We start from the raw sequence: 14364 nt of genomic DNA, 5'->3' as shown, positions 1-14364 counted from the left end.
TTTTTTCAGCTCCAGTTCTAGTCAGACTTGGATTCACTGCGGGAAGTAACGATCTGGCCTTATCAAACCGTTTGTGTTAATCTCTTACCCCAGTTAAGAGGAGCAGAAGTCTCCTTAGCATTGAGTTCAAAACTCTGTCAATAACCAGGTTAGTGGAGTGAAGGTAAACACACTGATTGACTCAGCCCAGGAGAGAAGCCTGATTAGTCCGAGTGATTAAGTTTAAAGGTGGGATGGTGCTACACAGTTGAAGGAGGGGGAGTACACAGAAAGAGACAAATCTTGAGTGCCACTGATCCAGCGTAGTGAGTCTGGCAGGTGCAGTGAGAGTGTTGTGCAGCACTGGGGTTTAAGCATCTCCTTTGAAGTCAAGTGTATCGTGGCTGCCCACTACAGCCTCCTTCGCACCTCCCTCCCCTTCTCAGAGAGAAGAAGTGGGGAGATTACTGGGGTAGGGGGGGGATGGTGGTGGTGCTGGTGGGGGCTTTAGGGACATTTAAAGCAGCATTTCAAGGGAATCAGGCCTGCTTTACAGACTCCCTAGGCCCTGTGACCAGGCCCTCGTCTCCCTCTTAACTCCAGCCGCACTAATCAATCTCCTCTGCTCTCTTCACGGTGGAGAAAGATGGGGAGAGGGAGAGAGACACAGAGAAGCAGAGACTGAGCTAAAGAAAAAAGAGCAGAGAGGAGAGAGAGAGGGAGAGAGAGAGAGAGAGAGAGAGAGAGAGAGAGAGAGAGAGAGAGAGAGAGAGAGAGAGAAGAGAAAGAAATGGTGAAAAAGGTGAAAAGTCTAGGATTTGGTTTTGGACATGGACTGCTCTCTCTCTCTCTGCCTCTGGTTGCTCAGGGCCCAGCTACTGAATATGCATGTTGCGGGGTAGTGGAGAAGCCCAGAGCAATTGCAGACTCTCATTCTTCCTGCTGTGAAGTTTACTCCTGACCGTCCAATGGAGGGCCAGTCCTCCATGTTCATGCTGTCTGACCAGAGTAGAGGGCCTCCACTTAAAGCCTTGTACATGAACTTTGAAGCCGTCTGTACAGGGGCACGCTGGATCAGGAAACTGCATCTCTGATGTCATTGCTGACCGATAAGGGAGTTTTAGGACAAAGTGCAATTACCTTTATAGGCAGCTGTAATAAAGGGTAAATGGCAATAACAGGCTTGATGCTGCCATTTTTTAGGTGATAAACTTAAGTAATTTATCCCAAAGAAAAGACAGAAAATGTGACATGTACAAATATACAGAACGGGCTCGGTTTAACAAAACAAATCCAGGAGATTGTGTTTGCTCAGAAAGTGAAAAAAAACTATGCATGCTGCACGAGAGAATAATTGTCTGTCTTTACACAGTAAATGGAAGTTTTACTTAATGTGTGTGTGTGTCTCTTACGTAATTAGCAGGGTTGTCTGTTGTCTTTTCAGATCGAAGTACAGCCAGGACAAAGCAGCGGTACTCCTGCCCACTGGTCAGGGGCTTGTTGTAGAAACCGTTGTACCTCGTCTCGTCGCCCAGAATAAAGGTGGGAGGTAGTGAGGCCAATTTGGCAGCAACGTAAGGCTTGGAGGAGTCCAGGTGACGTCGGCGCCGCAGGACAGGGCCTTCACTGGACTCAAGCAGCTGTTGAAAATGGAGAAAGCGAAGGTTAAGTTAGAGTAAGTAAGTTAAGAGTAAGGACACGACCTCTGATCTCCCTTCAAAGAAGAAAGCAAGAAAATGTAGTAGAGAGATTCAAGTCACTGCATCATATGGTGACATGAGGTCAGTGGCTAAGTCTTAAGAGAAACCGCTTTTTGGGGAAAAAACAAAACAAAAAAACTTTGTGGTTTCTGCAGGAAAAAAAATCCCAACTAATTTATGCCCACAACCCATCAACTCATAAAATCTAGAAAAAACAAAAACACAAAAAACAATTCACACTACACTGTATGTACAGGTCTGGTAACACCATCCCAGAAAATAAGAGATAATGATTCCACACAACTAAAATGCCCTTTGCTCAGTGATATAACTTTGCAAACAATGGAGCCAAGCTACGAAGTGAGCAATTAGCACTTGCTCCAGCACACAATCTCAGCATCAGTGCCAGCCTGGTTAATAAATGAGCAAGAGCACACAGCACTGCGGCACTGTGTTTTCAGCAGCATTTTGTTTTCTGTCAGTGATGTCTCGTGCTGCTCCAGATGTAGCTTTATTAAATCATTATGTTGGAGGGAGGAGACAATGGCCTGCTCAGTGTTTAATGACTCATGGAGTTCCATCTCTCTCCCTCTCTTCTGTTATGCCAACACGGAGCTTGAACAATAGCGATCCAAACCAGCGAGCCTCGCAGTTTACTTTAAAATTATGCTATTAATGTTTAGGCATGTCATTTAGCTTAAATTCCCTCATGGGCAAGGACGACCTTTATTCAATAGAATAATAACGCAGTCATAAATCTTTGCCCTCATTTGAATACCTTATATAAAACTTTGTTTGGAGTTGGTAAACCCTGACTGTACAGAAAAATCATGGAGGTAGAGCACTGCTGTTTTCAACTGAGCTATAAAAATAAAGCTCGCATTACATCTACATCAGTAGTTGTGCAAGATTTGAGATTATTCTCGCCACAATCAGACTGTTGGATTCAGCAGATCGGTTCTGTCTGCAAACCTGGCATCCAATCAGGACACTCCCCACCAGCTCGAGTGAGTCATTGTTTAAATTCTCTCTGCCCTGACACCCCCACCCCTCCCTCCCCCCCCTAAGCCCAGGAGGGTAGAGCTAATTAGCTGCAACCAGTGACTTCCTACCCAGTTGGAACGCAAGATGTTATCGGTAACCCGTGACCTGGCACATTAGCCAATCAACCACCGGCTGGCACTCACCTCATCCAGGTTCATCTCGTCTGGATTCTTCCACTGCCGCGCTGACTGGGATACCGGCACCACCACAATGTAGTACCACCTGCCAAGAGAAATAAAGCCTGTGTTAAGACAGACTGACTGAAGACGTACACGCTGAGATCAAAGTGGGCCAAGCACATTAATAACATTCAGAAAGACATACTTTCGCGGTGAGGTGTGCTGGGCAGAATTCAAAACTTAAGTGCTACACAAGCGGGTCCAACCAAGGTCGAACACCAGCAGACTGGCACTGCCTTCTCCAATTAATGGCTAATCACTAAGAACATCTGCCATGCAGACTGGAACAAACACTATCCCAGTGAGAGGAGCCTTCAGTTAAATGCAATCCCCATAGGATTCCTTAGGTTAATAGCACCAGCTATGTGACCATTTGTGTGTGTGTTCTTTTATTGCTATCATCGCATAAGACCAAAAATAGAGGAAAGAAAGACATTAGAAAGACATTTAGGAGTTTGGGGTCAAAGTCAGGAGTTAGGTAATGAATGGTGGCGCAATCTTGTGTGTGTACACAATGTAGAAACATCTGTGTACGTGTTTATTCATGTGTTGGCTCTCTCTCTCTCGCTGACTCTCCGGTGTTCACCCCCACTCTATCTTCTCTCAGCTCAAAGTTTTTCCCCCACTGCAGCATCCAGCCACTTGTAAAATCAGCTGCTGCTGACAGCCAAAGCAGCTGCTCCTCTCCCCTTTTCTCCAGGCCCCCACTCTGTGATTCAACAGTCAGTCAAGTCTGGGAGTGGGAGAAGACATGTATAACAAGACTCCTAACCTCCCCTCTCACGCACACACACACACACACACATATACACACACACACATCCCCTCTCCCATCCCCAATCACCTGCGCTCGTTGCCTGTCAATCTGTGCTGGAGCTTGGCCAGCATTGACAGCCCTGTAATCTTTTTACCAATCAACTCTGTGCACTCTCCCTTCTCAGATTTGTCTGTGCATGTGTGTGTGTGTGCGTGTGTGTGTGTGTGTGTGTGTGTGCATATGTATGTGTTTGTGTGTATCTTAAGGAAATACTTTAGTTGTCAGGGTCAGATACAATTCAGCTCTTAACAATTTGAGTCAAAAGTTAATGTAGCTTGACCTGCTCTTGAAAGTCTCGATTATCATCAGCTGCTGTGTCATAAAGTTGGCTGAGTCTAAAAGTCGCAGTTTAAAGTTTCTAAATAGGTTTAGTAGTGATCAGATACAAGAATGCCCCTAAGCGTTGTTGTTGCTGTTAAAAATGCTGCTCAGTTTTCACAGTCATATTAGTTCTCCAGTGAAAATCATTTATTCATCATTTATTTGCAGTATTAATTTAATTTGTATGGAGTTAAAGTCACCATATTGTTAGTCCACACTGTGGGTTTGTGTTGATAATATGCACTGATCATCCATAACATTAAAACAGGTGATGTAACTGTATTTTTCAACCATGGAAAGAAATTTAAACTAAAAACTCACTAATGCTGATTCAGCATAAACTCAACCCACAGCAATAAAAACAGTCACCTGTCTTAATGTAGTGGCTGATTATCTCCCTCTAAATTTAAAGGTGGCCTGAGAGGACTACAAGAAGACACTTCACTGATCCTTGAAGGAAACCTTAGTCTTTGCAGCAGCCAAGAGTCAAATACAAATGAAGCTACAATATCCCCTCTGTTAATTAAAAGGTCTGCGGGTTGGCAGCAGCCATGATCCGCTGGTGGCTTCAGCTGTGAGTCAGAGTTGTGTGCCTTGTGCGCTCGTTCCATCGTGTCTCCTCGGCACTGACCTGACACGAGTGGTTCTCTGAACCATGGGCAGGTTGATCGTCATCTTGCCTTCCAGAGCCTGAAGTGTGCTGGGCTTAGTCTTGATCAGGTCAGGGGCAGTGCGGATGGACACCTGCTGCTGCAGACCCCCAGCAATGTGGCCCCGGCTCGTCAGCACAAAAGAGTAGTCTGTGTCTGGCTGCAGCTGCGTGATCAGCTTCCTCTTCAGAGTTCCCTGCACTTCCACGCTTTGCTGGTTGTACAAGATCTGTGAACACACGAGAGAAAAGCGGTAGAAAAAAGGAGTTATGGTTTACGGTAGCAAGCGTACAAGCAAAGCAAGCACATCATATCATTCGGACAAATACAATACTCTGTCCTCACACAAACACACACACACACACACAGACAAAAGAAAAAGCTGTCTAGTCCTCAGGGAGGTACCAATCTAATCTGGCACCTCATCTCATGTATCTCAGCACCACACTTGCCTATTGGTGCATATCCAATAGGGTTTTTTTACACTTCAAATTGTCTTTGTCCCATTACCACAGGGTGGGAATTGATATAATATCATTTTGACAGATTATTACAGCTCATAAATGGGCATGAATTTGTTTTTTTCACATTTTTCAGAGCAAATAGGCAAAGTCACTACATCACACCCTGGTGGAAGTGTTAACACCTTACAGTGTTGTACTGTGATACAATTATGTTACATTATGTACAAAGATAAGAGTGGTACATATCATACATGGTGCTGAAGTAACAATGCCAGTTTTCCAACAGAATAAGAGCTGTGTGGTTGAATAATACATTTTTGCCTTACAGTTATGAGTATTACTTACACGTAAATTGTGTGCTGGGTGAAAATCCTTTTTTTAACTGTGCATGAACATGTGCATGGGGACTTGTTTCCTTGCTGGCACTCACCTTAAAAGGCATTTGGGGTTTGTAGTTCGCTGGCAAATCCCAGGTGAGGAGGACAGATGTTTTCATGACAGCTTTGACACCAAAGTTTAGGGTGGGAAAATCTAGGGTGGGAAATCCTTTGATTATTATCTTGAGAAAGACATCGTGTACACCACAAACTATAATCTCTGTGTGTAATTCAATTTCACACTACTGTACAGCAAGTATCCCCCTCAGTTAACAACATGAACGTATTCCGCACCGATACCTTATGACCAAACTTGACAAGCCACGGGGGTGGGGGTGGGGGGGAGACGGGGGGGGTGGCGGTTCAAAGAACATCAACAATCTCATTCACGCTTGTAAAGGATCATATAAAAATAGCCTTCATCTCCCTAAGCCTATCACATCTATTACACCACTATTCACCACAAGACATATGCAACAGGCCCGAGATCAGTGTGATTACCCAGGAACATATACAGTGCAGGGGGAGTGGCAACACGTGTTCTGAAAATGAGCATCACGCACAAGTGGTTATAAATAAGAAATCTTACATTTATAAGATTATAAAATGCATGAGGAGGTACATGCTGGGTACGCTTCAGATCCGTGTGAAAGGGGAGGACGAGGAGGCATGGTAATGTGACTGCAGCGTGTAATGAGATTAGTACTCTATAAATCAATAAACACAGGCCTGTACAGTACTGAGTGGTAGATGAGAAAGATGTGGCACTGATAAAGACAGAAAAAGGAGCCTGTTCACAGCAGCAGCAGGTTCATGTGTAGGCTCACACGTGTTGTGTGCGAGTTCGTGCCTGAAGTTGTGACCTTGATTGTATGTTTTCAAATCAAATACCTGTGCTGTGTTGACATATAAATGTTTGCCATGTGTTGTGGCAGTACTTGTTGTCCTACCGTTCGACATGGTCCTGCTCTGAATGCTGGGGCTGAGGGGTCCGCCGCCCTTGCTGGTGAACGCCTGGACGCGGATGTCGTAGGTGGTGTCAGGATTAAGGCCGTGGATGGTCATGTGCGTGTCGGACGTGCGGTTGGTGCTGTTCTGCTGACTGTTGATGTCCCTGTACACCACCATGTAGTAGACGATCTTGCCGTTCCTCTCGGCCAGCAGCGGCGGCTCCCAGGTGAGCTGGGTGCTGGCCTGGGTGAGTCCCGTCACCTGCAGGTTGAAGGGGAAGCCCGAGGGCACGTCTTCCGTGGTGCCGATCTCCTTTATGTAGGCCTCGCCGATGCCGGCGCGATTGCGAGCGCTGAGGCGGAAGACGTAGGTGGCGCCTTTGTGCAGCCCCGTGACGGTGTAGTGGTCGTCGATCTTCCTCAGCTCGCGCGAGGTGTACGTCTCCTCGTCGGTGCGTTTGTACTGCAGCTGGTAGCCCATTAGCTCACCTACCATCTCCTTAGGCGGCTGCCACTGGATCAGCGCCGTGTTGCCCATGGTGGTGCTGATCATCATGGTGGGCTTACCTGGCACTGATATGAGAGAGTGAAGTAGACAGAAAAAGAATAAGTTGCCGAGTAATTCTCACATTTAAGACGGCCCATTAGAAACAGTTTAATACAGCTGCAACCAGGCAGCTTGCTCATACAGTACCTCTGTAACAGCAGTTAATGATGACTCTTGTAAGCGTTGAAACCAACATACATGAAACAACCCACTGAAACTAGCATGACACTTCAGTCATGTACAGTTTTCTAATTATAATTCCCCTTTGAATGAGTCAGGGTTTTTGCTGCTACGAGAAATACGAGGCGACCGCCTCCATCACATTTCGCGCCGCCTCCAGCTTTCAAGAAACTCTGACGGGTTATTTTCTAACAAGCGTTTCACTCTGTGGATTTCTGTCATTTGCAACTGCACTTGTGACATTATGCAGATGTGGTGGGGCTGTATCGTAATCAGCACAGTGCTAAAACTGCCGAAGAAGAAAAGAACCTCAATTTTCCTCGAGGAATTTCCTCCTAAGAGTGTTTGTTTATTCCCGACAGACGGAGTGTGTCACGCTACAGCGCCCTGATATTTCAAGGCAGTTCAAACAGGTGAATATCGTTTCTTTTGCATCCAAGCACACCCAGCTTCTTAAAAAGGTTTCCAAAATTAACGTTACATCCTAATCAGCGATGTAACTTCACTTTGTGAAGAGGAGAGGAGAAGAGTGCAGTTGAAACTGTGTGGATATCACTTGATTAACACAGCCAGTTAAGTAATAATCCATGTTGCTGATGAGATGCGGAAAATTTGTCCATTCTGTGTATTAGTCTGAGTTTATTAACACAACACAGCCTTAATTTTTTACTTTGCTCTTTATTTAACTTCCCCTAAGACATTTTAAACTACAAATCCTCCTGGTTCCTAATTACAGTTTGTGTGTTGAGTAAATCTGAATTTTGGAGGACTGACAAAAGCATAAGCGAAACACAAACAGATTTTTTTTTTCATTTAGCTGCTAAAATATTCAACTGGTGCAGGTTTAAACTATTTTAGATAGACTAAGTGAATTTCTAAATGTGACATAAAGGCAGCAATGGTTTCTTGTAGAGAAGAACATTTTGATTTGAGGGATCTGTATATGATTTTTTTTTCAATTAATCATTGAATTTATGATGCTATTATTAAAAATGCATAATATGACATATCTAAAGTATCATTGGTTATTTAGAAATCCCAAAATTACTCTTAAATTAACTAGAACTTAAAAGTGAAATATTTTGCTTGTAAAATACGAAGCCATCTGAAGGCACAGTGCACATGCACATGTGTGCACATGATCAGGATGGTAGCACCTCCGTCTCATTTTGAGCCAGCAAAAACCCTGATGAGGGAGACAGAGGTTATCAGTCTCAAGCCTGAGGGGTCACAGTAGCATATATCTCATGTTTTCCTCGATAACCCTGATAAAACCCACTCTGACCTGCTCCTGTCGTGGTGATGACTTTAGCTTTGCTACGAGCTCCATCTCCCTTGGTGGTGTACGCTGCCACGGTGACGGAGTACATGGTCTCCGACTGCAGTCCACCAATGATGGCCTCCTGCAGAAATGAAGAAATCACAAGGTCAAGGGTTAAATGAATCAATGAGAATAACGAGGCCGCCTCGGAGGCAAACAAACCCGTCCCCCCAAAAATAAACCAAAAAAAAACCCTTTCACACAAGCGCCGAGCCCCTGAACAAACACACAACACCAAAAGAAACCATTATAAGATTAAACCCCCTTCTCCATCCACTTGTAGTTTCTTGATCAATTTGCCTATAAACAGGAAAGTCTGTGCATATTCTCATTTGTCCAGGTCATAGTATCTCAAAGGAGGTTAAATCGAAAGCAACTGGACTTAGTTATTTGTCTAGGAAGACGTTTCACCTCTCATCCAAGAGGCTTCGTCAGTTCATGTACGCATCTGACGACAGTCGTTGGAGTCACTTGCCACTTGTGAACAGTTGTTATTATATATAACAGTTGTTATTATAACAACTGTTCACAAGTGGCAAGTGACTCCAACGACTGTCGTTATAACACAATAGCGCACTAACGAAGTCAAAACCAACTTTCCACCAAAGACAGTCACTTAACGACTGTCGTTGGCACTTGGAGCACAAAAGGGAACCAGTGACATCATCAGCCTTAACTGGGTCTCCACACCAGTTAGTTGGACCAGTCCCAGCCTGGTCAGATGAACGTACATGAACTGATGAAGCCTCTTGGATGAGAGGTGAAACGTCTTCCTAGACAAATAACTAAGTCCAGTTGCTTTCGATTTAACCTCCTTTGAGATAAACAGGAAACAAAACATTTTAAGCATTGAACAGCAAAGGCACACAAACAGGAGCAGGAACTTTTCTTTGTCAAGAAAAACTCCTGCACCCGGTCGTAAGGCACACACACTGAACCCATTAACCAACAAACCAACCAAATGAACCAGAACATCACCAGTGTGTCAGTGTTCATGTCTGCTGCATGGATAAGCACGAGATTATACCCAGAGGATTTTAGGATCATCACTACACAGCAGTAAGAGCAAAAGCCCACAGAACGGTACAGTTGTGACTGTGGGACATACTGTTCAAACTCTTTGAATTAAATCTTACAGATAAATAAACATCAGACATATTTATACTCTTTAGATATATTGGTATATCTTTTTTATCCCCTGGAATCCCATGATCATAGAGCTGTTCATTAAGATGTTCAACAGCGTTGCACAGGAACACAGACACACAGTGGTTGAACAAATCAGTAACTCAACAGTCAGGAACAAACAGTCAGGAAAACAGCAAACAACTGAGGTAACACACTGTTATTTGGTAACCTGCTGCAGTGCTGGCACTCACTTCACCAGACTGCATCAGTCTGAATAAAACAAACACACACCCACACACTCTGGAATTAAACACTCTCTGAGCTGGAACAAAGCACATATGTAAACAGACATACAAACACATACATACGTGAATGCACATACTCACCGATGTATATATAAACACACACTTTTTGAGTATGCACGCACATACAGACACACCGTAGATGTACACATGTGCACACACACGCACATACACACACACACACTATGATACACCCAGACATGAGCACACACTCGATACGAAGAACAAATTAATGCCTGCGGCTTGAGCACACATGCTGGAGCTGTCTGCCTCTGACTGGGGCCACTGAGAGGACGAATACGACGATGCCTACAAGCCTTCCTGACGGAACTCCCCGCAAACTTCTCGCACTCTCGGGATGTTATACGGCTTTGCCCTAATGCTGTTTCTCCAACTAATGAAGTTTTAATTTCCTAACCATAGAAGAACATTTAACTGTCTATATAAGCCAGCTCTGTTTGACAATGCTTTTTTACTGCCCCTCTCTTTAAGGGACATTTGGTGCTCCCATACTAGCTTTTTAAGAGAGACGGGGAGGAAAATGCTAAATTACTGTATCATAAAACCATTTTAACTTTATGGAGGAAGTCTCATTACTTTAATCATACAAAATGGCTTTAACAGTCTCAGCAGTGGCAGCCGCAGAGATCTCTTTTCCCCCCTATTCTGGCAAGGTCGAATTGGGTCTAGTAGCACTTTTGAAACTCAGCAGAAGATAGAAAAAGCGAGGCTTCAAAGTTTCCTTCAGAGCAAATGCTTAGAGCAGCACCAAAGGGCATTACAGAGATTATCAAGTCAACTAGTTATAGAAATGGATTCTTCTCTGCAAGGCTCCCTGCACCACCATTCCCACTAGGATAGAAAATGCCTGGGGTAAAACGGGCAGCATTGTTAAAACAAACATACTTGCTTCGGATAATTTTTTTTTTCCCACTTAAGCACAACATTTAACGTGCTCTGCGTGTCGTTTGCATTTCAAACGCCATCACTATCTGAAAAATTTAAAAAACAACAACTTTAAATTGTAATTTCTGTGTGCAGGCTATGGGTCAACAAAAGATGCTGCTAATGTTTTATTTTATTTATTTATTTTTCTGTTTGACATCTGCCTGTAGCCAGTCACACCACATTAGTTACCTGGCACACAGGCTGCTATTGCCTAAACATGGCTGCTAAAGAAATAATAAAGACGTGTGAACAGATGTCTTCCTGTGACAGCGTCTAGCTCTGCGTCTGTCAGGTGTTAATCAGCACGTTAAGAGGAGAGGGAGAGGAGGCAAGCCTGACTCATGCTATGTGGGTGTAGCTAGAGGAATCTGGCCATGTGTGCTGTGCAACCAGATTTCTGTTTAACGAAGTGTTAGCAAATAAAGAAAAAATGATCTGTTTGCATCCTGATGGCTCACTTATAAAGGAAGAAAAAAAAAAAACATCTCTAGGTTGAATTCATCAACAAAGAACTATTATCCATCAACCTTTACACGTGATAATTGGCCACTCAATTAACACATCCTTTCTCTAAGAAAGGAAACAAATGGCCAGAATAGCTTTAATCTGTTTTTAACAGTTTCTTTGCCCTGGCTGGCATGTTGAAAACACTGTTTGTTATTCTAGCAGTTTTCTATTGAATTCCTGACGGGGGGGGGGGACAGTAAGTGACTCTGCATTTATGCTAGTGCAATATTACGTCTGGGAGGTAATAAGCCGTAACAAAGGGCTATGTGACAGCCCTGGAACAGTGAGCTGCCATCCAGGCAAATGAAAAGAACATGAAAGGCTGGTGGCAATCTTGGAGATGTGTGGAGCTGATAAAACACACAGCTCCTCCCCTCAGATAGACATGTCATCTGGAACAGTAGGGGAGACAGCAGGTTAGGCGAGCCTGATTAATGTCAGCAGCACACTGGGATAGTGACACACAGCCTTTTGACTGCACTGTACGCTCAGTGATGGGGAGGGGGAGGGGGGAGCTCTGTATGCTCGCCGTAGTAAGTGCCTCAGATCCGAGTGAATGCCCAGCTGTTACTACAAGTTTGTTTTATGGTAAAATGTTGAAATATTAGACTTGTATGCAATCATCAGTGGAGAAAATCCTCATGCTCTGTGGTTATTGTATTTCTCGGACAACATCACACACATACACATAAATATAAAAACCAGGACTCATTAGGACAAACATCTCTTGCTGTGGTTATGATGGGGTTATGATCCGCCGTGAGGATCATGAGGATTCACACCGAGTGTTTTTGCACAGAAATGAACACACACGTACACACACAGAACTCGTAATCCACACACGCAAGCATACACACAGCACCCCCAAAAACTGCAGAGGGGAGAAGGCCTGCCCTGCAAGACAACCCAGCAGCACACATGAGGGCTACTCACATGCTCGGTGGACTCCTCAATATTCCACTGATGGGAGAGAAGACACAGGACACCGGGCGGGGAGAGAAATGAGTCAGGGACAACACAACTAGGTTAGTAGAAAGAAAGGGGTATCATGCAGCCCCCGGAAATATACTTCTAACCAGTGTTTCTAGATTGGAAAAAATGTGTAGAAAATGATGAGCTATGTTAAAAAGTTGTCAGAATGTCCCATGTATCATTTTTATGCAAATTAGTGCCGCCATTATCGCTAATTTCTCTATATATCAGCCAATATTGCAGATATCTGAACAAATAAGGTGTCTAGACCCATGTTTTGAGGGTCAGAGATCATAATAAAACTATTCATAAAGTGATCACATGTTGGTGGCATGCTAGTAAGCAAACCTAACCCTTTTACCAATTACAAGACGCCAATATTGGAGATACCAAATAAGGTGTCTAGACAGAGGTTGTTGTGTGTTTAACCAAGGTTTATTTGGATCAAGCATCATAATAGAACTCTTCTTGATGTGACCACTCTTCTCTTTCCCATGCCAGATAAACAGTCAAGTAAATGGTTCTCCACTATGCATCACTCATCATCGTTTTCACTGAAATCTTCAGAGTTAAACTCATCCTCTCCTTCCTCTTTCTACACATTTTTTCCAATCTAGAAAAACACTGGTTAGAAGTATATTTCCGGGGGGTGCATGATACTCCCCTCTTCCTACTGAACTAAACAGGCAGGCGAAAAAAAAGCGCTTGTCTTTTTTTTCGCTCAAAAGACAGATGGATGTAGGTGTCAACAGAGTCATGCAGTAAAAAAAGAAAAAAAAGAAAAAACACAACACGAGGAGAGAGTGTGATGGAAGAGAAGGAGTAAAAAGGAAAAGGAATGAAGACAAGTTGAATGGCATAAAACAAACTGTTGGAACCAGGTTGAGCAGCGGTGGTGAAATTCATTATTGTTTGTGATGCACTGCCTTGTCTCTCATTTGCCTATGTATCCAATAAAAAGCTCTCGCTTCCTTAATCGCAGAACACATCTATTCAGCAGGATAACGATCTCAGTGTGGACATAAACCAAATGTAGAATCCCTCAAGTATTTCCCCCCTCTCTCCTTACAGAAGTGGAGGGAGGGCCTTTTATTCATTATATTTCAATATGTTTTCAAAATGTTCTCTTGCTCGCTGTGCTTGGCCAAGTGATTCCTGGGGGAAGTGAAAGCCCATTCTGTGCCGCAGGGCTCCATTGGTGCTGAGCGTGAAATCCTATTACCAGTGCCGCTATGCTAGCCCTGTGACATCAAACCCCATCGATGCAGAACGCAACTGCTGGCGTTTACCAGCAACTCGTTCCACAGTTCAGCTACTGCAGAGGAGTTCACTGATGGGTGGCCTCGCTGACAAGGGGCAGGAGAGATGACAATGGTGACACTGATGAGAGACAAAGAGGGGAGCAGAGAGGGGATGGATGGTTTCGGGGGAGGGAGGGAGGGAGGGAGGGAGGGAGGGGGGCGGTGTTGTTGGGTGAGGAATCGAATGATGATGGAAAACATTTCTATTTGATCATTAGCGCGCGTTGCTATTGTGACAGCTGCTGGTGAACGGAGAAGCACCGGGGAGAGGAGAGGATGGGGATTGACAAGAGATGAGGCTGCAACAGTTTGCAAACTGTGTTCAGCCGCCAAGAGTTTGAGTCAGAGTGTCGGTTCATCCAAATTACAAAGCAACGTTCATTACACTGACCTCTAGTGGCAGCTCTGAGCTTGATCGTTTTGGTTTTGACAGGGTTCAGTGACCTCTGAATTGTCTGTCGCCACTCTAATTCAACGGAGGTGACTGAAATTTAGTTGGTTTCGCTAATTCAGCAGCACAGTGCCTGGCCACCGTGTGAAGCTAAATTTAGTTCAAGTCAGCAGAAACATTAGGAGTCATCAGTCCAATATCACATGTGATTTACTCCCTGCTGAGAAGACATTTTATTGAACAGAACGTTTGTTTTCAAGAATGACAGAGAAATGAAGAGCCTCCT

The 14364-nt window shown here is 44.2% G+C and overlaps 1 protein-coding gene across 2 annotated transcripts in view; it reads right to left on the bottom strand.

The window, feature by feature from the left end:
• ptprfb (protein tyrosine phosphatase receptor type Fb) overlaps nucleotides 1-14364 on the bottom strand; it is a 174055-nt gene that overhangs the window by 39652 nt on the left and 120039 nt on the right. For both annotated transcript variants that reach the window (XM_083991830.1, XM_083991829.1), the window contains exons 13-18: nucleotides 8494-8611; nucleotides 6482-7054; nucleotides 5585-5685; nucleotides 4672-4919; nucleotides 2867-2945; nucleotides 1392-1619 (exon numbers count right to left, since the gene is read on the bottom strand). In XM_083991830.1, coding sequence (XP_083847956.1) covers nucleotides 1392-1619; nucleotides 2867-2945; nucleotides 4672-4919; nucleotides 5585-5685; nucleotides 6482-7054; nucleotides 8494-8611 — 1347 coding nt within the window. The remainder of the gene's footprint in view (nucleotides 1-1391; nucleotides 1620-2866; nucleotides 2946-4671; nucleotides 4920-5584; nucleotides 5686-6481; nucleotides 7055-8493; nucleotides 8612-14364) is intronic.

Source organism: Trachurus trachurus, assembly GCF_905171665.1.
Source record: "Trachurus trachurus genome assembly, chromosome: 17".
Lineage (NCBI taxonomy): Eukaryota > Metazoa > Chordata > Actinopteri > Carangiformes > Carangidae > Trachurus > Trachurus trachurus.
Note: the sequence above shows the minus strand (reverse complement) of the source record. Positions and strands in the feature narration are given on the sequence as shown.